The sequence below is a fragment of the Medicago truncatula genome, chromosome 2 (genome assembly GCF_003473485.1).
Source record: "Medicago truncatula cultivar Jemalong A17 chromosome 2, MtrunA17r5.0-ANR, whole genome shotgun sequence".
NCBI classification, from domain to species: domain Eukaryota; kingdom Viridiplantae; phylum Streptophyta; class Magnoliopsida; order Fabales; family Fabaceae; genus Medicago; species Medicago truncatula.
Genome location: NC_053043.1, coordinates 9,072,843 through 9,097,081, shown reverse-complemented (window position 1 = coordinate 9,097,081; position 24,239 = coordinate 9,072,843). Strand labels below are relative to the sequence as shown.

General features: G+C 31.1%; 3 protein-coding genes and 1 long non-coding RNA gene across 5 annotated transcripts; 2 read left to right on the top strand and 2 right to left on the bottom strand.

Moving 5' to 3' along the window:
- Positions 1-987: 987 nt before the first annotated feature.
- LOC11439357 (F-box protein CPR1) lies at positions 988-3,323 on the bottom strand. Its single transcript, XM_003594140.4, has 2 exons — positions 1,971-3,323; positions 988-1,403 (listed from the first exon to the last, which is right to left on the bottom strand). The coding sequence occupies exons 1-2, from the start codon at positions 3,203-3,205 to the stop codon at positions 1,364-1,366; spliced, it is 1,275 nt and encodes a 424-aa protein (XP_003594188.1). The 5' UTR covers positions 3,206-3,323; the 3' UTR covers positions 988-1,363.
- A 4,285-nt stretch (positions 3,324-7,608) lies between these two features.
- LOC11445020 (uncharacterized) lies at positions 7,609-8,663 on the top strand. The gene has a single exon (XM_003594139.4). The coding sequence runs from the start codon at positions 7,747-7,749 to the stop codon at positions 8,377-8,379; it is 633 nt and encodes a 210-aa protein (XP_003594187.1). The 5' UTR covers positions 7,609-7,746; the 3' UTR covers positions 8,380-8,663.
- A 10,105-nt stretch (positions 8,664-18,768) lies between these two features.
- Positions 18,769-20,272, top strand: LOC112419196 (uncharacterized). Of its 2 annotated transcripts, none has more exons than XR_003009345.2 (4): positions 18,769-18,888; positions 19,008-19,110; positions 19,271-19,471; positions 19,583-20,272. It is a non-coding gene; the product is annotated as an uncharacterized lncRNA (long non-coding RNA). The 2 variants fall into 2 exon arrangements; XR_003009344.2 differs by having other exon boundaries at positions 19,271-19,482.
- A 973-nt stretch (positions 20,273-21,245) lies between these two features.
- Positions 21,246-21,626, bottom strand: LOC112419323 (uncharacterized). Its single transcript, XM_024776898.1, has one exon. The coding sequence runs from the start codon at positions 21,624-21,626 to the stop codon at positions 21,246-21,248; it is 381 nt and encodes a 126-aa protein (XP_024632666.1).
- Between the last annotated feature and the right edge of the window lie 2,613 nt (positions 21,627-24,239).

Here is a 24,239-nt window from a genome sequence, read left to right as displayed (position 1 = left end):
ACATGAATTGAAGACACTGCAATCAAGTAGCAGAAAAACTAAAAAATCAGTAGCATACACATAGCAGGAAGAAAAAAATAATAGTAGCAAATTTCTTGTTGCTATCGATTAAACACATCACCAAAAGCATTGTCTAACTACTTGATTTGTCAATAGTAATTTCTGGAACTTCAAACACAATATTTAGTGCTTAACCTCCCTTATATTCAACACATCACCAAAAGCATTGTATAACTACTTTGATTTTATCTATAGTAATTTCTGGAACTTCAAGCACAATATATAGTGCTTAACCAGCAATAGAAAAAAAGAAAAACATTGACAATCACTGTAGTCTATATCCAAGTACTAGGGCATAACCTCCCTTATATCTCTTCCTAAGTTGAATATGATGCAGCCTACCACCAGCAATATAAAAAAGTAAAACATTGACAATTGACAACCACCACGGTCTATATCCAACTACAGCGACCAATCCTATTCATTTAGAAATGGCAATCGACAGTGTCGACTATAACAACAGTACACATTATCATACGCATGCCAATTAAATCATCATTTTACTGAATACTGCATGAGAACCAAATGAACTGTTATACAGTAAAACATTCACCTAGCAGGCCACAATCCAATTCTTACATACAGCAGAAGAAATCAATTTCATACAACAGCATTGCAGTAAAGATGATATTTTTTTTTTTTTTGACAAGGTAAAGATGATATTTATAGCATAACGATTAAACTTCATACAACATAACGAAAAAAAAAAAACTAAATACGTTTCATAGAGTAGCATCAAAGTAGCCAACAAAACAAATCAATTCAACTTGCATAGAAAATCAATTCAATTTGCAACAAAAAAAAAGTACGCAATTTGCACAGCAAAACAATTAAGGAATGATAATACTTTAAGGACAAACAGAGACTTACACACACAATGAAGAGAGACACAACGTCACAAACAAACGCGCACAAAAGGAGCAATACTTTTCATATAATAACCAACCTCATTGTGCTTTCATACGCATGTTAATGGAAATAAAAGACACTTTTTATACAATAACCAACCTCATTGTGCTTTCCATATATTCGCAACAGTACTAGAAGTAAAATATAAAAGCAAATGATCCTTTTAGATAGGCCAGAGGGAGAGAGGATTCATCATCAAATTCTTCACACCTTAATGTGAGATTTTTACACAAGGATAAGTGTGATCTCAGACTTACAACTCAAAATGAGAGATAAAAATGGGTGCAGCCCCATTCATTATCAATTCAACCTTTGCCACAGACCTTCATTACCAAAAACAACTTGAGCATCTTGTTTCAGCTGCACATCATAGGTCCTTCCTTCCATCCATCCCTTACAATTTCAGTTTAAATCCTCGGGACAAGAAGTCGTCCCTGTGAGAAAAAAAATGAATCTCATCAAAGTAAGTTCAACAATATTATATCACAAAAGAATAGTTGATAAAAACCCATGCTTTTGAATGAAACTATGCATAAATTTGGAGTAATTTCATGGTAGGCTAATTTCCAAATAACAATTTACTACACTTTACATACCACAGCAGGGTGGAATAGTCTCCACATTCAGAAATAAGTTGGCCAAAATAATTATTTAGGAGTGAAAATCTCAAACAATGAATGAAACAAAAGCAATTCATACCAAAATTCGTTCTTTAAGTAAATTCTTTATCTAGTCACAAGGTCAACTCCTAAACTAAAACATAGCATACAATGTTATTAATTTTTTGTTTCTTTTGAAATCCAGCATACACACATTGTCACATATACATAAACAAAGGTAGATTCAAAGTAATTAGAGAATCAAATCCTTGTCCTATAACAAGAATTCAATTTAACCTTTAGCATAGAGTTTAACTACATATATTATATGATGGCCATTGAACTGACATCAACTTATACATAGCAAAAACTCAAAAAAAAACTCATATAATCAATAAGTACCTTCTCTTGGTCTTGCTTGTACGATTCTCCTTCTTACAAGTATCAACAGGGAAGAAAGGTGATACGAGACTTCCAACATAAAACATAGCTTCATCAAAATTAGGAATTCCTTCAACATAACTAACTTGTTCACTCTTGAGATCATACCAAAACAGCTTCCTAAGAGTTTTATCCAAGTTAGGATTTGCTTCCAACAGAACCTTACCTCCATCACTAGAATAACATAACGGCCTCAAAAAGTCCAAAGGTGAATTGAAACACGATTTAACCAAAGTAAAAAGTTTACACCAACTATCTCTAGATCCATAGTCTTTCATCACCCAAACATCAATTTTAGTAGCTTCATAATTCACAGACATGCAAAGACACCCACCCAAAACAGCAACACGAATTTTAAAACTCCCATTACTATTACTGTTAACCTCTTCACCTTCTAATTCAACGGGAAGAGGAACCTCATTGAAAATTTCAAGTGTGAGGTTAAATGCGACAATTAACCAAGGATATGACCCATCAAGTTTCTTGGCCATAACCCAGTGAAGAGAATTCTGAACAAAAACCCCCATGGCTTGAACATATTGAAGAGCGTACGGCATACTGGGAATTGTTTTCCACGAGTTTGTTTTCAAGCTAAAGAGACTGACATGTGAATCATAAAAAATGTTTTGTCGAGCAAATAACCAAGTGATTCTGAGGAGTTTGTAATCGGCGGTGAATGGATCAAAACCGAAGCCGTGAACGCATATACCGCCGCGATTGGGGTTGTCAGAGTCCTCAATGTTAGGGATAGGAAGAGGGATAAAAGGGATGGTCCGATCTTTGCGGGTGTTAGGGTTCCAGATTGTGGTTTCGAGAACGCCATGAGGGTGCTTGAAAACAATTTCTCCGTCGGAAAGGGCGAGGAGGCCGTTACATGAACCAATAAGAGGAAAGGTGCGGTTGCCTTTTAGAGAGAAAAGGGAAAGCATAATGTTAGTGCTTAAAGGATGGTTGAGCGGTATCATTGATTTAGAGAAATCATCATCATCGACTTGGAGTTGGTAGAGATCGGATTTGTGTCGAAGGATTATAAATCGATTGAGGGGATTATTTTTGAGGTAAAGGTTAGTGAAGTTGTGAGAATCGATTAAGGATTTAAGTGATTTTGAAGTTGATCGGAATCGGAGAAGTGATTGAACCGGTAAGCGGGAGAAGATTTCGGCAAGTATTTCCGGCGGAAGAACATCAGCCGCCATTGGAAGGAAGGAGGGTTTAGAGTTTTTCCTTTCTTTGATTTGTACAACCAAATGCAGCTTTGGTAGGAAGGCTCTAGAGTCTAGGGTTTACGAGTTTTTCATTTCGTTTCTCCCTCCCTTTTTTGTAAGCATTTATTTATCTTTTTATATATTCCTTGGTTCCAAATTATAAATTTTCAGAGTAATCATTCCTTATTTATTAATTAATTTTGTTAAATCTGCATCAACTTAACCTAATTTTTTTCCTTCAATTAATCCTTTATTAGGTTTACAACAACTCAATCCTAATATTTTGACTCTAAATTTACATCATCCCTTACTCCTTAATCTTATCCCTTACTCCTTAATCTTATTAGGTTGCAACAACTTAACCCTAAAAATTTGACTCTAAAATTGCAGCATTAAATGCTAAGTGAGATAACCCTACAAAAATTTGGCTCTAAAGTGTTTGGGAATTTGAATTTCAAATTATTTTATTGAAACAAACCTACTAGCATTTACCAATATATGTTATTAATAACAATGATATTTTCCAAAGCAAAATTTGACCCAGATATGCTCTTTAAAATTCAATTTCTCCCTCATTCACTACTTATTTTATGTATTTCGAAATTAGCAATTAGTCTAGCTATTGTCGTGTCTCTTCCTATTTTCATGCAACATTTAGTGCATTCTTTACTGAATAATTGGACGGTTCCATGATATCAGATGTTAGAATGCATTAAAATTCCTCAGATTTCAATATTACGGCTCCCTTCTTCCCTCATCACTCACCACTCACCACTCTGTAGTCTCTCTCTTTCTACTGATCTTCTTTCATTTGCTTCTACAATAATTTCTCAGCAACGAGCAACTCACCATTTTCTCATCGAAAACCTGTCCCCCCACCTTTTCATCTGTGTCGCTGAACTCAGTGGCGGGTTGAGGTAATGCTAAATATGTTTCTCTAATGGTAGTAGATCATTTGCTCTTAAATTGGAGAAATTGAACCGTTTACTTTTCTTTGATTTTTATTGTTCTTACTAATTTGTATTTTCTTTTCTTTTCTTTTCTTTTTTTCGATTTTGATTTGAACTGAAGTACCTGTAACTTTTGATTTAAACGGAAGTCACAATATATCATGGACTTTGTGGTTTTGAAATTAATTCACGGTTTTGGATATTCAATTTTGATTTGATTTCAACTTTGCTTCCAACCAGGTACTTTCGTTTTTCTTTCTAATGCTGTAAATATTCCACAAATTATTCTACAATATTGCTGCTTATAGTTTTCTTTTCTTTTTGATACTTTTATTCTGTTTTGCTTGCAATTATGTGGTTCCTTTTTATCTTTACCTCCCTTATTTTAGTTCTTTTTAGTTGTGACCGAGACATTTAGTCAAATTGTGGAATTTGATGGATAGATTGTTAGAAATATTGTTTGTTATTCAAAATAAGCACCAATCTATTCTGTGACTATGGTTTTTGTGTGCTTAATTCCCGTCTCTTCAAAAGTCACAACAGGAGATTTAGTTGTTGATTTGTTTATGTTGATTATGTTTTAGTTTGAGATATTGTTATTGTTACTATGTTAAAATAGATGGTACTGGTTTATCTTATGTCAATTCGTAATTATTTTTCGAGTAATGATATATAAATACCCTTTATTCCCATACACTCTTGTACACCCCATGCATTAGGAAGAGAGAAGAGGAGAGAAAAGAGAAAGTGTGCTTGTGCGGGGTCCACATGACTACGTGTCAGATTTTTGTGTGGGTGTCAAAGGGTGTATTGCCACCTAAGGGTGTCTATGTATCATTACTCTTATTTTTCTCACCGTTGATGACTTGATGTCGTGTTGGCCGTGTCAGATATTAGATACTTTCAAAAATGTAGATGCTACATAGAATTTAACACTTTTTATGTTGTAGGATTTGTTTCGTAGTTGCAGAGATTTTGTTATTGGAAGGGATTAGTGTAGAATCGGGCCATTTAAAAAATTGGTCTAATCATAGAACAACCTGATACACCGTCAGAGAAGGTTTGTTCTCAGCTGCTGGGGTATTTTATTTGGTCTTTTCTGTCAATCAGGTGCTTCTTCCATTGGTTCTATCCATTCAACCTTTTTATACATATTCGTTGCTAGATACACAATTCATTAAACCTTTGTGTTCACTTATTCAATTGTTTAATGATGTTTTGACAGTGGGGCTGCTGGAATCCTAGGGAAGAATTTGAAGAATCTTTCTGATATTTTGAAAGAGTGAAGAATGCTTATAATGGGATTTTATTTTGTTGCTTTTTTATATGTATATAATGTTGATGTTGATTTTTTTTATCTGTTATCACTAATGAATTTCTCTTTGTCCCTGCAGAATCAAAATGAAATAAACAATGGCCTGCATAACTTCTTCACTATAGTTTGGAGCTTTTCAAGTAATTCCCTGTAACTTTAGGTTTGTGATCAATTATTTGTGAAACTGACATCTAAATTAAGCATCAATTATTTGTGAGTAGTATATGTGTTAATTCCTTTTTGTGAAATATGTTAATGAATATTTCAGCTTACATAATGTGTTTTAACACTTTGGAAATTCCAAAATGTTCCAAAATTTTTTTAGCTCATTGTAGTGATTTTATCATGTCTTCTTTTTGTTTTTTCCCTGCTATTTACACCAAAAAAGAAAAACGAAAGAAATAAAAATGACTGGGTCACATGATCCTAAATGCGTCTCACATGATTTACCATAATGATATAATTTAATTTTTTGGAACCTTTGAAAGACAATATTAAGATTAATTTCTCTAGTAAACTTATATTCAATTAAAATATAATTTGTTTTGTATAAAATTATCTCAATTTCTTGGATAATAAATATGACCAATATATTTAATTTTAGTGAGGCACATTATTAGAAACAAAGAGACCAAAAAAATATCATAAATTTATTCGATAATAATATTTTGGCACAATATTAAGAAAAACCAAAAAATTTATAGGGAGGGTGTATATAGAAATCTTTGTATAAAAGGGTGTATATATAGCAAATTGAGACAAAAGGGCCATAACATTAACAGACTTCAGCACAGCCTTTCAACATGTTTGGGCCTTTCAGTAAACATTACTATACACACTTCCAAAAACTAAATATTTCTATATACACCCCCAATCGTAATTTTTTTTAGGGCCCCTACCGGCAAGGGCAGTAGGCCGTCGCACCCCCGGCCTATGCCTAGGTCCGGCCCTGGCAGTGTGTACACGGTATGTTACAAAGAACAAAACATCATCACTGAAAAAACAACGTTTAATTTGACACTTTTTTAAACAATGCTAAAACACAACATTTGACTTAAAACTTGGTGCAATGGAGTGAGGAAGGAGCACAATACAACTCCCATAAACCAAAGTATCTCGTCTTTTGGAATTTGCGGTTAGCACTAGGAAACATGTTATAAGATAAATCTTTCGCTCTCTGAATAGTTATTGTCGTGTTTGTGGGTTGTCGACTATTGTAAATTCTTAAATCAAACATGTTGTCTTAAACACTTTGTCTTTGCAAACCTCATGCATGGGGAGCTATAGACCGTCATACTTAGGGCAATTACTCGGTTACTACTTCCAAAAGCATATTAAACCCATCACCAAATAAGACAATCCATAATCTGAATATACGATTGCCCATAAGAACGAGGCACACGGGTGTTTACTCGGTCAATAGAGCACTATCACAATGTTAGAAAAACAAGGCAACGATTATCCGAGACAAGTCTACTTGACCGGGACACAACGAGTATAAACGTCGACACACCACCTCTCTCTCTCTACACACACCCCTCATTCAAGAATCCCAACTCACTTTGATCATGAAACATCATCGACAAGGCCTCATATGTAACCATTGTCAATAACTCATAATCGTCGATCCATCGTCACATAATGTAACCATTAGACACAAATGGATCAGGCCGATATTATTGGAACAAGACCTTAAACCGTGCTTCACACCAAAGTTTTAAATTTGATTTTTTCGGATGATAATTTAGATGAGCTACTTTTATAGGAGTAATAATGCAGGGTTTGATTTTTAGATTACTTCCAAGCAGGGGATCCAAACTGCTGCTTCCATTCCACCCAAAAAGCAATCGGCAATGGGATGTCTCTTTTTTCTGACACATAAGAGGGACACAGTAAAGATAATTTAAATCGGTATAAATAAAGAGGATTCAAAGACAGACCCAGAAGAGACGACAAGGACTTATCATAAACGTGGGTCCTACCCTAAGACCCCCTCTCCAATATCAATCAAGTTTTTTACACAAAGTACACAACAAACACTGATACATCATATCACCATATCCCTCATCACACCCTATCATTTCCCTAGCCCAAAATCTACGTCAAAAATCAACAACTCCAATAACATTAAAAAAAAAACAAAAAAAAAAACATCATTAACCCTTCAAACCTCAAAAATCAAACACACTCTCTCTCTGTTCGGTGTTGTTCAGAAAAAAAGTATCAAACACTTTCTCTCTCTATCTTTTTCATCTTTTTGTTCAACCATGAAGAAGCTCTACCATAAAGCGACGGTTCATCCATCACCACCGGTGATAACCGACCAACTTTCCTTCCTTCCGGCAACCATCCTTACCCTAGCGGCGGCGCTATCACCTGAAGACAGAGAAGTCTTAGCTTATCTCATCTATTGTTCATCCACAACAGCCCCACCAACTTTCAGCAATTTCTCCGGAAACCCACGACGGAGCACGGTCAAGACAGGCGATCATGCAACTCTGTTCAACTGCAGCTGTTTCAGATGTTATACAAGTTACTGGGTCAGATGGGACGAGTCACCGAATCGTCAACTCATACATGAGATCATCGATGCTTTTGAGGAGTGGTTGGTTCAGAGTGGTAAAGGTGGAAAGAAAGGGAAAGGAAAGAAAGAGAAGAGGAACAAGAAAGGGTTTGAAAATAAGAATAAGAATAAGAATTCTGGTGAGTTGAATCGGTCTGTGTTGAACGAGTCAACTACTGAGTTAGAATCTGTTGGTGAAAGTAGTAATAGTAGTAACAATAGTGGTGGAAGTGAAAATAGTGAAAAGGTTGTTGTTGTTGTTGCTGATGAAGAAAAAGGGTCAGTGAGAAAATTTGTGAGTTTCATTGGAGAAAGGATTTGGGGTGTTTGGGGATAGTGAAATGAATTTGGAAGAGAAAAATAATGAAGAAAATTTCATATAATGAAGAACAAGAAGAAGAAGAAATTAAGGTAGGTTTGTTTAGTCTACCCTTTTTTATTTTCTTTTTTTCTTTTAATTTTTTGTTAAAATCTTTTTGTACATTAATCATCACCATGTTATGTTTAAAAAGAAAAAAATGTTTATTTGGTTTTGTGATGAATGAGTTAGATTTTGTTGTTAAACATCAGACAAATGTTCTGGTTTATGTTTTTTGCTTCAATGGATATATCTCATTCTAATTCTAATTCTAATTCCAAGGCATTGTAAATTATTTTGAACTTTTTATTTACTTTTTCTAGAAATTATGGAAAAATTGACTCTTAATTTTGGGTACAGAACTCATTTTCAATTGTAGAAAACTGGGAAAAAAACATTTTATTTCCTTATTGTAAATATTGGTTGAATCCTTGTTCATTGTAAGTATTCAATATGCAGTAATAATGTTCATTGTTTTAGGTCAAAAATTGTCAATTCCTTAATTCATTGCTTAAACTAGATGTTTGAATTTGACTACTTCATACACTTGCCACCAGGTAGATTTTGTGGTCTTTTTTATTTTTTATAAATAGTTTTAGTGGTCTTCATTTATCTCTTTCGGTCGAGGATTTATTTAATAATAAATATACAAGTAAATTGCACAAGAATGTGATGGGCAAAATTTAAAATATGTATTGCTCGCATATATTGACTTTTTTAAATGTGCGTTGAATTAAATTAAATTAAATTAATTTGAAAGTAAATAAATTTTAAATTTGAACAGTACCGCCTAAGCATTCTGCATATCAGCTCTTAATTTTCGTTTGGCTTAAATGCAGCTTTAATTCTCCATTTTTCCTAAAACATGATTTTAGTCTTTTATTTCAAAATTGTTTTTGTCTGCATTTAACTTACTGTTACAACGTTGGTTCTGGTGAATTTCGGCTTTTAAAATTGGTGAAGTAGTGTCAATAATTTCACAAATTCATCACTTTTGGGGTCAAAACTCGCATTTTTTGGGGCCAAAAGTGTGAATGGGACCATAATTGAAACACTGAAAATGGTTTACCAAAATCCATATTTTAAAATGAAGGGCTAAAATCGTAAAATAGAGGACGGAAAATGTATCCAAGGACCAAGGGAGTATTTTTAAAATGAAGGACTAAAACGTCCATATGGATATTCTGTGCCCGTTCTTTTGCTTTATTTATCGCGCTAATGCTTAGAAATAACAAACAATAACATTTATTTTCTTTTTTGAAGAAAGCAACTCAATCCATTTCTCCGTCCTAAATTGTAAGACGTTTTGGCCATTTCACATGTATTAAGAAAGTTAATTAATATTGCGTGGGGAAGAAAAATTATGAGTTGTTTTACAGAATTATCCCTAATAAATGGTATGGAAAAGATAAATAAATTAATTGAAAGAAGAGAGAGTAATTAATAGTTAAGGATAAAATAGAAAAAATAACATTAATATTTCATTGATATTGTAAAGCGACATATAATTTAAGATAATATTTTTTTTCAAAGCGACATACAATTTGGGACGGAGAGAGTATTAGCTAAAATAAACTAAATACATGATGTTATATCTTCATAAGCGTCAGAACCAACAGTACATGGGTTTATCTAACCTAATTCTTGAACGACTGCATCAACTTATCTTCATTAAACTCAACATTTGAGTTTTTTTAACATATTTTTAAACAACTGTATACAAAGAGTTTACTATGCTACTTAACATTTGAGTTTTTTTTAACATATTTTTAAACAACTGTATACAAAGAGTTTACTATGATACTGTTTGATAAGACAGTTTTATTAGTTTATAAGTTCGTTTGACAAAAAAACATTCTATTTGGTAACACTTATTCACCATGAACTAATAGTTTATTTCACGAGCTTATAAACTATTCTTCAGAAGCTATTTCAAGTAGCGTTTGAGCTTATAGCTTACAGCTTCTCACTTTTAATTTCAGTTTTACTCTTATTATTCTAACTAAATTCCATTTTTTTACCCTTAATCATTTATTATATTATAAAGTAAAATACACGTTTTAAATATGAATGCTATTTTTTCATGAGGGAAAGATCTTTTTTTCTCACAATAGAAAAGATATTTTTTTTACTGCACGTTTAAGTTTTTTTTCGTTACAATTGTTACGTTTTTTTTTTTGTGTGACTATTTCAATATTTAATGTCACCTTTTTTTTTTGCGAAATGACACGTTATTTTTGTGTGATATATCAAAATTGTAGAGAATAAGAACAAGGATAATAATTTTCTCCAACAAAAAAAAAAATAAGAACGTTGCGTTTACCTTCACTATATATATTTTTGTACAAACTATATTTTATTTATTGTTACGTTTAAACTTTTTTAGACTTTATATCTAATTTTTTTAGTCAAATGAAAATAAATATAAATTAACATTTTGGAATTAAAAATTAATTTAATAATAATATTAAATTAACAATTTTTAATTTTTAAATACTTTAAACATTAATTTATATAAACTTTATTATGAATTAAAAATGTCCTTTTATGTAATTTTACATCCATCAGCTAATTGAACTGCTAATTTTATCAAACACTTCAAGTAGCTTATCACATATCATTCATCAGCTATAAGCCATCAGCTATAAGCTATCAGCTATCAGCCATCAGCTATAAGTTATCAGCTAGCTTATCAGTCATCCGCTATTTTTACCATACAGAGCCTATATAGCCAAATTCACTATTATTATCTACATATGGTAACAAATTAACAATAGTAATATAACAAATATTATATAAATTTTTTTTTTTTTACAAATATATAATATAAATTTTATCTTTTTGAATGACATCCACAATATAATATTTTTACAGACAAATTTATTCGATGGTATAATTGAAAGCGAAAAAAATCATCACAAAGTGACAAAACTATGTATTTTCTTTATAGATAGATAGATAAAATATTAGAGTTGTATTATTTGAACAATTATTCCTGTGATAACTTATGAAAAAAAATCATAAATTTATAAAGAAAAATAGATATTTATATGAAAGTCAAAACAATAATAAAAAAAAAGGTAGAAACATAATGCAAATATGAAAGAAAAAATTGTCACAAAAGTTGTCAAAAATAATTGTACAAATATCATTTTTCAAATTATTAATAAACTTTGCATATATCCGAACTCTTTTGATAAATTTGGATGATCACCTTTATTAGATCTCATCTCCTATAATTTATAAATAAACCTAGGTGATCCACAAGTCCTACATCAACTGATAAAATGTTAAAATTGTTAAGCTGAATGTTATAACCGGAGTCCGAACCTCGATACCTCCACTTGTGTGTGGAGTTTAGGATGACTTTGCCATTTCGTTTATCTAAAAAAAAAAAAAAAAAACCTAAGTGAATAATTAAAGATTTACTTGACACTGAATATTTAAAAAGTTCTGCTTCATATTTGAATATATTATGTAATAATTTCTCATTAATAAAAAATATTGAGATTGTTATTCAACGCAAAATACTTGCTCAATTTTTTTATAAAGTTCACCTTTAACATTTTTTTCAAACAAAAAAAAGCATAAAATCAAAGAATCTGCAAATTCGAACTCCAATTCAATATATATTATCTGATGTTTCTATAAACTGAATTATGTTTATCTGAGACTATTTGCTCGTTTTCTATTATAAATTCTTTGACATTTTCCACACATGTTAAAATAATTTTAATTTTTTGACAAAAAATATAGGCTAAACTTCACTTTTCGCCCTCTAAGTTTTAAAATGTTGCGATTTTGACCCCCTATTAAAAAAAATGGCAAAAGTGACTCCCTATGTTTAGGGAAATATGCTCTTTTGACCTCCTAACATAAGGGAAATATGCTTTTTGACCTCTTATCTTTACAAAAAGTTGCGATTATGGCCCTTTTTTGGGACACGGGGCGTCTTCTCAGCAATTTTGAGATGAAGGGGGCCAAAATTGCCATTTTTTTTAATAGGGGATCAAAATCGCAACATTTTAAAACATAGGAGGCGAAAAATGCACTTTAGCCAAAAATATATATATAATTTGACGTGTATATGAACAAAATCTTTTGAGTCATATACGACGAAGTTATCCTTGTACTTTTGACTGGACTAAATGAGGATTGACCGGATAGGAGATCATATTCAAATTCATAACTAACAATTGTCATGCAAGCAGTAAGGTTTCAAATTTTATTCTGAAATGAGGTGAAAATTGTATGGCTTCTACTACATGGAAAAAAACATTGTAGTCCAAAAAGACTACACGCAATAAATGAAGGTATTTATGACTCACATAATTAGAAATTGTTTAGGATAGAGAGCACATTTGCTCAAAAAAAAGGATAGAGAGCACACCTCATTTTGTAAAAAAAAAAAAACAGAGAGAGAGAGCACACCTCATTCATAATAATGGCTGAAATGGTTGTTTCAAATTATATAAATAGTAACATCTTTGGTAAAAAAAAACTATAAATAACTTAAGTTAAAACAGAGTAGAAAAATATAATGACCTTGATGTAGATACAAAGGAATAAAGCGTTGGATAAAATGATTTTTCTAGGTTGCTCCTTGTTGAATTGGGGTAATTTCTTGTAAACGTAGGTCAGTGGAAAGAGATAGTGCATAATATATACAAAGTTCGGTGTTTGAACCGAACAAAAAAAAAAAAAAGAATTTCTTCGTTTTTTCTATAGTCAGTTGCCATTTTCATCTTAAAAATATCAAGCATTTTCATCTCTTTCATTTAACATTTGATTTACATCTTCTTTGTTTCATAATCGAATCCTACTAGTCATTAGAGGTAAATTACCCTCAATTCATCAAGAGATAATGTTGGTCTCGTCAATATAATTTTTTCTTACGATCAGTTACCATTTTCATATGAAGAACAACAAACTTCTTCATCTCCATCATTCAACATATGATCTCCATCTCATTCGTTACAAAATCGAATCATGCTTGTCATTAAGGGTAAATTACTCTCAATTTATCAAGAGGTAGCGTTGGCATCATCAACTTGAGATCAGAGAATAACCAAATCGTTTGCGATACCTTAGGGATCGATCAACTATTGATCTTGGAACTTATCTTGGGGCCCTGATGATCCATCAATGCATTACCAAGAAACTTAGAGATAAAATTACTTAGAATACCTTTTCTTTTCTGATAGATAAAACGAGTAAGAAACTATCTTGTTGGTAGCGAATTCGCTCTCTTTTTTGCTCGTCGAGAAATCTTAAGGCAATCTTTCTTTTTTGAGGAAAGGAAATATTCCCTCTCATGCATCCATTTGTGAGGAGATTGAACAGATTTGCAGGAATTTTATTTGGGGTTCCACTACTAATTAGAGAAAAATATAATTTAATAGCTTCGCACAAAATTGTTTACCTAAAGAAGAGGGAGGGTTCGGTTTTAGGAATATGTGATTTTTTTTTTTTTTTTTGAAGAAGGAATATGTGAATTCTTAACCAAGCATATATATGCACAAATTGGCTCTGCAACTAGTTTCTAATCCTGGAAGCTTTGAATTTGAGTGATGAGAGCTAATGATAATATTGGTAATATCCCTTAGAAGTTGTTGTTCATTCGCTTTGGAATGATATAAATTCTTTAAAAATCTCACAACATTCAAATCGTAAGCTTGATTGGTGACATTGCACATCTAACTGAGTTATATTACCACAATATTCATCACCCTAATGAGTTTATAGATCGAGTCACCAGATGAAGTTAAATTCACTAGGAACCCCTCTTGAAGGTGCTTATGAAGTTAATGTTGATAAATGATATGATTGTTTAAGCATGTTAAATTAAGTAATTATTCTTTTAAAATGTTAAATTTTTCAATTTTCAATGCATTAATTACACAAATTTTTATAAAAAGTTATTATTTAAGGTTCTTAATCCGAGCATTAGTTAACATTTTCCATCTTTTAATTTAGTTAGGATTATTTGTCATTTCTTTTTTTAAAAAATGCTAACCGTTGCTCTGAGGACACTAGTTAAAAAATCTAAAATGGAAGTTCTGTCTTAAAGACATTGAAGGTTTAAAAAGTAATCTTTTCTACATAAAATTTATTAATTATTTTTATTTTTAAATCTTTAATCATTGCTATGAGGGCTGGTTAACAAGACCCTTGAAAAAACACAAGATGACAAAGAGATAATAGTAGGGTAGGTGTTGCAAAGAACAAGGTCGGCAAAAGTAAGGGCTTCGATTTAAGCGAAGGAGGCAGAACAAATAAACTCCACTATTCAATTTGACACTTGACTCCAAAATCTCTTTTTCCTTGGACTTCGAGGTGTACCCATTTTTATTTATTCTTTCTATGATACTCTTTCAAATTTCAACATCACTTCCACCGCTTTTACTACATTTTTCCCTTTTATAATCACTTACTATGAATTTTAGCATAATTTCTTTCCATTATTTTGCTTTCGGCTTTTGTTCGGTTCTTGTGAAAGGATTAGTCGTTTTTATAAAACTTTATGCATAACGCACACCCAAGTCACCCATCCAATAATCACAAGATTCACAACATTTTTTATTTTTTGATCAAATCACAACAATTTTATATGAGAAATGATATTTTGACAACCATTTTGTGATAATCTATGTAACAACTTTATCTCTCATATTCACATTATTTTTTTACTTTCATTCTCTATTGTTTTGGTTTCCGTGTCACTATCTACTTTTCTTTATAAATTAGTGGTTATCACAAAAATTATCATTCAATTAATTGTTCAAATAACACACCTCAATATCATTTTATATATACTGTGATCTTTTTGACATGCATGATATTGATATTCATCATTCATGTATGTATGTTCTCTCTAGAGGCGGCAAACGGGAGAATTCTCTTAGAGACTATATAAGTTGTAACTTGTAATTCACACTCATTCGTTAATTAATGAGAATATTATTCATGTCTTTTGATTGCAGTTCTACTACTTTTGATGATTTTTTGGTTACTCCTCTATTAATTCTTATGTATGACTCCTTTTCTCTACTGATTCTATTGTTTGGATGGTTCTCTTTTTGATTGGTTGATGGTGATGGTTTATGCTGCTCTCTACGAAGATAACTCACTTTGGTTGGTTGCTGCTTTTCATTGGTTTTTAACATGTGCAAATTTGCACATGATGGAAAAACTAAAACATACTATCTCCGGTCATATTTATAAGAGAAATTTAGGTCAAAAAAAGTGAATGTATTTGGACTGAATTTTTAACTAGATACATCAACTTTTGTTGACCCAAAATTCTCTTATAAATAGGACCGGAGGGAGTATTAAAGAAATGGTCTTGTTAACAAGTGCCCCGAAAGCTTTGTTTAAAGGCCACAAAAAGAAATTATGTTTTGAAAATACAAGTCAAACACTTGTTAAAGTCATAACCGTACAATTTTCAATGTAAAAGTTGTTACTTTTATATGATTAAACAATGCTCTTAGGACACTTGTTAACATTTTCCTTAAACAAATTGGCCTCGGGTTCAACGCGTTTTGTCATTATTGAGTAGTATTTACTCTCTCCGTCCCAAATTGTATGTCAATTTAGAAAAAATATTTGTCCCAAATTGTATGTCACTTTAGAATACCAATGAAACATTAATGTTACTTTTCCTATTATATCTTTAACTATTTATTACTCTTTCTTTTTTCAATTCTTTCATTTATCTTTCTCATATCATTTATTAAGGATAATTTTGTAAAACAACTCATAATATCTCTTTCCCACGCAATATTAATTACATTTCTTAATATGTGTGAAATGCCCAAAACATTATACAATTTGGGATGGAGGGAGCAGTAAATAATGTATGGCTATGAAAATTTAAAATTTCATTGTGCTTGTCAATAAGTAAAATATCAATATGACTGAAAATTAATTAGTCAATGAGTTGACCAGTGTTTATCAACGTTTTTCTCCGTCAACTTATGTTAAGGAAGAAACGATCTCCGTCAACCATGTGTTTTCAAAATATTCTGAAACACGTTATATGAAGTAAATGAAAAACAAACCTAAGAAAATAAAACATAACAAAAAGGCATAAAAAACTTACAGCTGAAGGTAAATTACAATAAAATTGAGTTGTATTTATTAACGTGTCTAAAATGAGTGGTATAAAATTTCGCATGAAAAAGTATTTAATAATAGCTCACCTTTTTTTTTGGAGAGGAATAAATAAATAGTTCACTCTAGACCAAAAAATAAAATAAATAAATAAATAAATAGTTCACTTATTCTTGCAAAAAACGTGCTAAAAATTTCTCATGACAAAGTATTAAATAATAATAGTTCACATGTTCCTGCAAAAGAAAATAGTTTACTTGTTGAGCACGTAAGAAAAATACGGTCTACATCTTATCCTAAAAAAGATTTATGAATTGCACAAAAGAAGTTGGAATACAATATCAGCCTCACGTCAGTTAAATTGATCGGCTGAATGAATCAAACCTCAAACCAAAATCTTTTTGGTACAATCATTTAGTCACAAGTTGAGAGAACTAATTTTTTCTTGATGCTATCCTCGTTTTAAAATGCTGTCTGTGTGTGTACATAATCGTTGTGTGATGCATATTAAAAAAAAAGTGTGATGCATACCTTCGTGGTTCTTGCTTTGTAGTAAAGGTTAAATTGACAATATGAACTCATTGTGGGACTAAGACAGAAGTCAAGATTTTGCAGCGTGTTTCAGTGGTTGTTGAGAGGGGAAAAAACTCTATGTTGTCTCTCTTTGACTGACTGAGTATGTAGTCTCTATTTTTCCCATTAATTTTTTTTTTCTTCTTTTAAACAAAATTTCCTATCATGTTTATATGTTATGTCCAGGGCCGTCCCAAAGAATTCGTTGGCTCAGCTCTGGGAATTAAAAGAGGCCAGTGATAAAATCAAAACGTATTGTTTTTAAAAGAACAATGTTCTATTTATATTTTTTTAAAAGATAAATATAAGGTGCCGTATATATGCGGTACACCCAAAGGTGAAAATGACTACCGTATACATGAGGAACCCCCACCTAACACAAAAAGCAAGAGGACCTAATTCTAATAAGCCTAAAAGACTAAAACAAGGGGACATAAAATAGCTGGGGGTATTAAAAAAAATTGGAGGGCAGTAATACTAATGGGTATTAAAAAAAAATTGAGGCCCATGACTGAGGGAGGCCCAGCTCTGTTGAGCTGTTTGCACCCCCTCAGGACCGGGCCTGGTTATGTCCATAGAAAAATATGATACCTCATACAAATGGAGTTTGGTTTAGTTGGTAAGAGTTGATTTATATTTTGTCATGTAAATGTTCTTCGTTCCACTAATTTTTAAGTAAACATTAAATTTTGTCATATTATAAGAAAATGTCACAACTTTTAAGTATAATTATTGTTTAAAAGAATTTTCTATCCCTCTTTTAGTGGTTAGTTGGTGTATTTTATGTTTTATAATTTGTTACTATGGTATATTTGTAAAAATATTAAAAAAACTACATTAATTAATGATTGTATTAATTTTAATATTTTTTGATTTTGTTTTTTATAATAAGGACCGATGAGTAATATTTATATTTATTAAAAAGATGTTGATATTTATATAATTTTCTATATACGATTAGTCACAGTCGAAAATCAGATAGATGGACACGTTAATGTTTGTCATTTTGCTAATAGTAGCAGCATGAGTAGTAGTAATCTATGCTATATATAAAGAAAATATGGGGTTTTGGGAAGATTTTGGGCTGACTTTTTTGTTATTCCATTTTTTCTCTTAAACAAATTTTTATATAATAATATTATCTTGTTGGCGTTATTAAAAAAGATAATAATTTTTTTTTTTATCTTTGTTATATTATTGCTGTCATTGAAAAATATAAATATGGTTTGTTGAGTTTGTTACATTTGAAAGTCACATATACAATATATTTATACTTATAATTTTAATCTATTTTCTTTCAAAAAATTATATAAAATATCGTTTGTAATTTAAATGCAAAATTTCTATAAAATATCGTTGATAATCTACATGTTTTAACACAATAAAAAAGCAGAAAAATGAGCACGTGAGTGCCCGTCTTTTCACCAATAATAATAATATATTTTTTTTTATGGAATAATATTAATAATATGATGATCGTAAAAATAACTATTTCTATATTTTATGTTTGTAACCCGAAGCAGACATCTTTGACGTAGTTCAATTATAATTTTACTTTCTCAACCCCTTGCTTGGTCTTAAAAGGCCAATAATGTTCATGAGTTCAACATGTCTTTATCAGGCAAAATACTCAAATTTCTTAATCTAGCTCCCTGACAAGTTAGTATATGTGATTGCATAATTTTTTTTCATTTCACAGAATATACCATATGATTTCCTCTTCTATATAATTAAAGAAAGTAATTAGAAAATTTTCTATCCAATCAAATAAAGTTAGAGAAACTGATTCAAAATGGAAAAGTAAGAGAAGTTAAACTTTATCATTTTATTCCTTTTCATTCTATTTTCTTTCCCTAATCTTTTCCTCTCATTTTCGTTCCTTAATCTTATTACTTTACATTTTGTTTGGGTTGATGCAGCTTCCTTGAATTTGAGGTGGACATACATAGTGAGAGTGAAGTGATGGTAGCTTTGGTAAAAGTTGATAACGAAAAATAAACGACAAGCACTAGAGTCAGTTAGGTATCATGTTATGTCTATGCATTCATTATTTGCCTATCGTATGCTTCTGTTCTATGAATTATGATTGTCCGTACTGATCGTGTCTTTCAATCTTTCTTGTGACATTGACGAATTCAGTTAGTTTTTCAATAAGTTAATTTCAAAAATCTTTTTTATGCAGATGCAATAGACACCAACATAGTTAAGAGAATCCAATAAACAATTGAAATATTTGGATAACAATTTATGATTTTGACAAACTCAAGAATTTCATATGCCGACATCAACACATTTGATAAAGAGATTTGCAGCATTTTCATTTATGAAAAAGATCATTTGCATCAACATCCGACAAATCCTTATGAGAAAACTAAACATCAAAGTCTGTATAAGGTTTTTCTAATTCATTTTTATCCGGTAATTTCAACATTCTGAATAGACCTCTATTTTTTATTTTATGGTTCTAATTTAAGACTTATTTTTTGAAGTCTAGGTCAGTCTTCTTCTTCGTATGTCTCAAATACGACTCTGACGTTGCCATCTCTGTTAACGACGTTGGTTGCCGGTCCTTTAACGGTAGGCGAGTACATATTTCGGTAATCAATTTTTATTCACTCAACTTCTCTCCTTTCATTCGTTTTGAACAAAGAATGTAAACACATAGGGCCAACAAATAGTGTTAGATTAGGAGCTTGTTCACATCTAAGGTAAAAACTTTAATCACAAGGGATATTCTAATCATTAATACTAGGTTCCACCAATTAATAAATGTGCATGTGTAGTTTAACATTTAAGCCTAGTGTCAGTGTTAAGAGGTATATATATAGGTGGAATGTAGTAGCAAGTTGCTGGTGTACAATACTATAATGCAGTAGTACTTACTGGTTGTTTGGTAGATAGATACTTTAAAGAGTTTGCTTAGCCCACTGGGTGGTTGTTGTTGATAGTTGGTGAGCTGCGGTAGAATATTGTTTGTTGTTAGTTAGTTATACAGAAAAAATGTTACATAATTTTTGCACAGATCCGAATCTTATCTTAAATGTATATACGTGGTTTTTATTTTCTGAGTTTGTATTTAGACCATCTAAACAGTTCTTTGCAATTTAAGATCCCACACCTAATTTATTGGGATTTTTTTTAGGTATCTTAAAATCCAGTCTCACTTAAAACCTCTATTTTTAAGTGGACCCTACGCCAATTTTAAGAAAATAATCATTATTGAGTTGCTTTTGTTGAAATATAAATGATAAAGAATTATTAGTGGAAGTCATTTGAACATTTTGTTAGAGGATCTCTATTAAAGTGGTTGGGTACCAATTAGATACTATTATTAAAAATTTATAAAAAAGTTATAAGTCTATGTGGAACCTGTTTCAGTCAAATACCTTTATAGGTTTTAAAGTTTTTCTTAGTATTTTTATGGACTTTATTATAAGAATCTCTAAGAAAATTTACAAATATTAAGAAAAATTATTAAAATAATATATTTGCATGTGTGTCACTATTAATAAATTATTATTTTTGTGTATCCATGTAGAAAAGAGTAATAAGTACATTAAAAAATATATAGAGTTTTATAGACTATATATATATATATATATTTTTTTTTTTTTGATAACCGTCTTGATATTTTGTTAATCAAAATAACTCATGTCGCAACAGTAAAAAGAAAAGGGGAAAAAGAACCAAAGTTGGAAATATTGTGAAGTGCAATGAAGTAATACGATTAAAACTTGAAAGAACATTGAACACGTAAAATTAAATAGTGAGAAATGGTAAAGATTATCTTCAAAACACTTGTTAAAAAATTAAAATAGGAATATTTTCTTGAAAATTAGTAAAAAAAAGTGTATATTCAATTTTTTCGAATGTCTAAAAAATTATTGTTTCTCTAATATAAAAGGGTTGCAATCCAAACCCCCGTGACTACTATTTCTTCTTCTTAAATATCATGAATCCGTGTTTTGTTTCGTGTTCTTTTTTTGGCTACATAAGAAAAAGAAAAAAGAAAGGAAAAAACGGAAAGAAAAACTAACCCTTGAAAAGGACACGCCTAAAGCATCACCTAGTGAAGCATGTGATAAACACGGAAGAGGCTCACTAAATGTAACAAGATAGCCTGAACTTTTAGCTCCCAACTTAACAAGGATATCGACTCAAGAGTTTCCATCCCAAAGGATATGCTGAATAGAAATAAACCAATCCTTATCAAGATAATTCTGGATGAGTTCCAAGAGATTTGCATAATGATGAAACCTCGAGATGTCCTTCATCACCAACTCTACCACATGAATAGAGTCGAAGAAACACATAAGCTTTCTATAACCTGTCTCCCAACATAACTTTATACCAATCAACGTTTGAATCTCAGCATGTAAAATATTTGAGATCCCCACGCTACCAAATAAACCACGAAGGAAACTTCCATCGTGCTTACGTATTAACCCACCATAGTTCGCCTTTCCTGAATTGTTCAAAGCACTTCCATCATCATTGAGAATTAAGGTGTCCTCGTCCCCATGCTGCCAACTCACCATCCTTGGAGTGGGAATAAGAGTCACTAATGAGTACCAAAAGCTTTGTGTGCAAGATGAAGTTGGGAAAATATTGTCGCGACAATCGAGTGTATAACTAGATGAATATTGTCAAAAACTAGTTTGTTTCTTGTACACCAAATATTCCACATAATCAAAGGTGCAAGGATTCCAATATCCTTCACTGTTTTATGGATTACCTTAGCTATATTATCCACATCCACACCTAAGCACAATGAAATTAGACCAGGTAAACCACATCCCTGCAAAACCGCAGCAGATCGAGAGCAATGGAGGAGACAATGGAGAATAGTCTCATCTTTACGTTTTGTGTTCTAAAAATGTCGATTCATAAACTCATACTACTTAGTGAAAGGAAATAACTCTTTCAAGATTTTCTCTAACACTTGAACCGAATACATATATATATATATATATATATATATATATATATATATATATATATATATATATCTTATTCTCGTTCATCACTCAACAAGTGTATCACTTGGTCTAAGTGGTTATTTTATGCATCCTTTCGCTAAGTTGAATTGTTCAACACCAATTGATGCCACTTTTCAAGCCATATACTTTATTCTCATCATAAAAAAGGTGTATAATTTTTTATATACCTCATCAGAACTACTTTTATTTGTATGGTGCCGGTCATCAAGTTTCTACTTCAAACATTTTTAGCCTCTCTATTAAATAGTCAACAATACTACATCTGACCTTAATTATAAGACCCTTTTGAAAAAAAATTGCGTCCTTTTTTATAAGACTCGTTTGTTATTTTCAACTATATTAATGATTTTTTTACATACATGCCCCTATTTATTATACATTTTTTTCTTGAATCAGCAATAAATAACATATGAAAAACATAAACTAACTATATCTCTTAAGGATAAAATTGTAAAAACAATAGTGATTACAATTAACTTTAATATAAGTATCTACTTTCTTAATTCTCGTGATTTTAGCAAAAGAGGGACGGAAGTAATATATTTTATTTGAATGGACAACTGTATCTTTTAATTTTGTTGATTTTGCGATTTATTTTTTCTTAATCAATTACATATGGAGAGAAAAAAAAGTGGAACTTCTATCCACACCACGCATAACAAAAATACTAAACTAATTATGAAATGTGAATACATGAATAAATAAAAATTTATAACCATTTGATATACAAGGGATGCCCAGTATTCTCATCTGTAAATCAACATCAACATAATGCACAACAACCTAACAGGGTAATGTCAAAAAATAAAAATAAAAATTTTGAAATGCAATAGTGCAATGCATAGACGACACTTGAAAAATCAACATTTACTCCTCATTTTTTTGAACATTTTTTCTGAAAAATAAACATTTTTTTGAACAAGTATACTTGGAAACATAGATTTAGGTAACCTTTACTCCTCATTATGTCAGGTAAAGATTCGGCCTTCTCTTTTGATCTAGAATGAACATATGCATTCAAGAGGGCACCATATGTCCTCTTGTCTTTTAAATCATTGGCTAGGTTCAGAACAAAAACCTTCTGCGCTTGAAATTCCGTGAACTCTTGCGATTAGATCTAACTGAATCACAGCGTCACTTGCATATATTTTAAACCTCTCTGGTCTATTGTTCATCCAATCATACACCTGCAAAACATGCTCATTAGTTATTACTTTTATAAGATCGTTCGTGGCTGATATTAAGACATTTGTGGCAAGGAAGTATATTTAATCAGAAAATGTCATACTTTCATATACATTCAAAAGGAAGCATTCTGTTTAATTGAATCGTAGAAGAAATGGACTTCTAAATTATTCAAACTTTACTGACAATGTTTTGGAATTTACAAGAGGATAGTATAAGAATGGTGCTACAGTTTTTTTATTTGACCAACAATTTGTTAGAGGATAATTATCATGTGGAGAATATCTCCTGTAGTTATTGTTTAGATAGCAACAAATTATATAGTTGACTCATGACAATCAATTGTCATTCTTAGTCATTACAGTATAGTTGACTCACATGAATCAATTGCAATTCTTAGGGTGTGTTTGTTTCAAGTTTACCAAATTTATTCCTAGGAATAACATTCCTTGGAATATAAAGATGGGAATTTTATTCCAAGGAATTTAGGAAAAATATGTTTGGTTAGCTTTATAATATTCCTAGGAACCATAAAAATAGGGATTATAATAGGTAAATTATTTATGAATTTATTCCCATCTTCATGGGAACTTTATTCCCACCCTTTTCCTTGGGAAATTTTTTCTATTCCCAGGAACATTTTATACCCGAGAATAAAATTTAGTAAACTTGTACCAAACATAGGCATATACATTCCAATCATTTTATTCCCGGGAATCAACAATTATAACTTGAAACAAACACACCCTTAGTCATTATGCAATTGATATTCATTCCTAGTTTATAGTATCAGTATTGTGTATATATATAGATGTAACAGATGTTCATAATATATTATCAATTCAAAATCAACACAGTATTGCTGTTACTATTATATGGTATCAGCCTCTCCCTAACTTAACAACTTCACGATCCAATTTTTTTTTACCTATCATGACTTCCGCAACTTCCACAAACTCCCCCAAC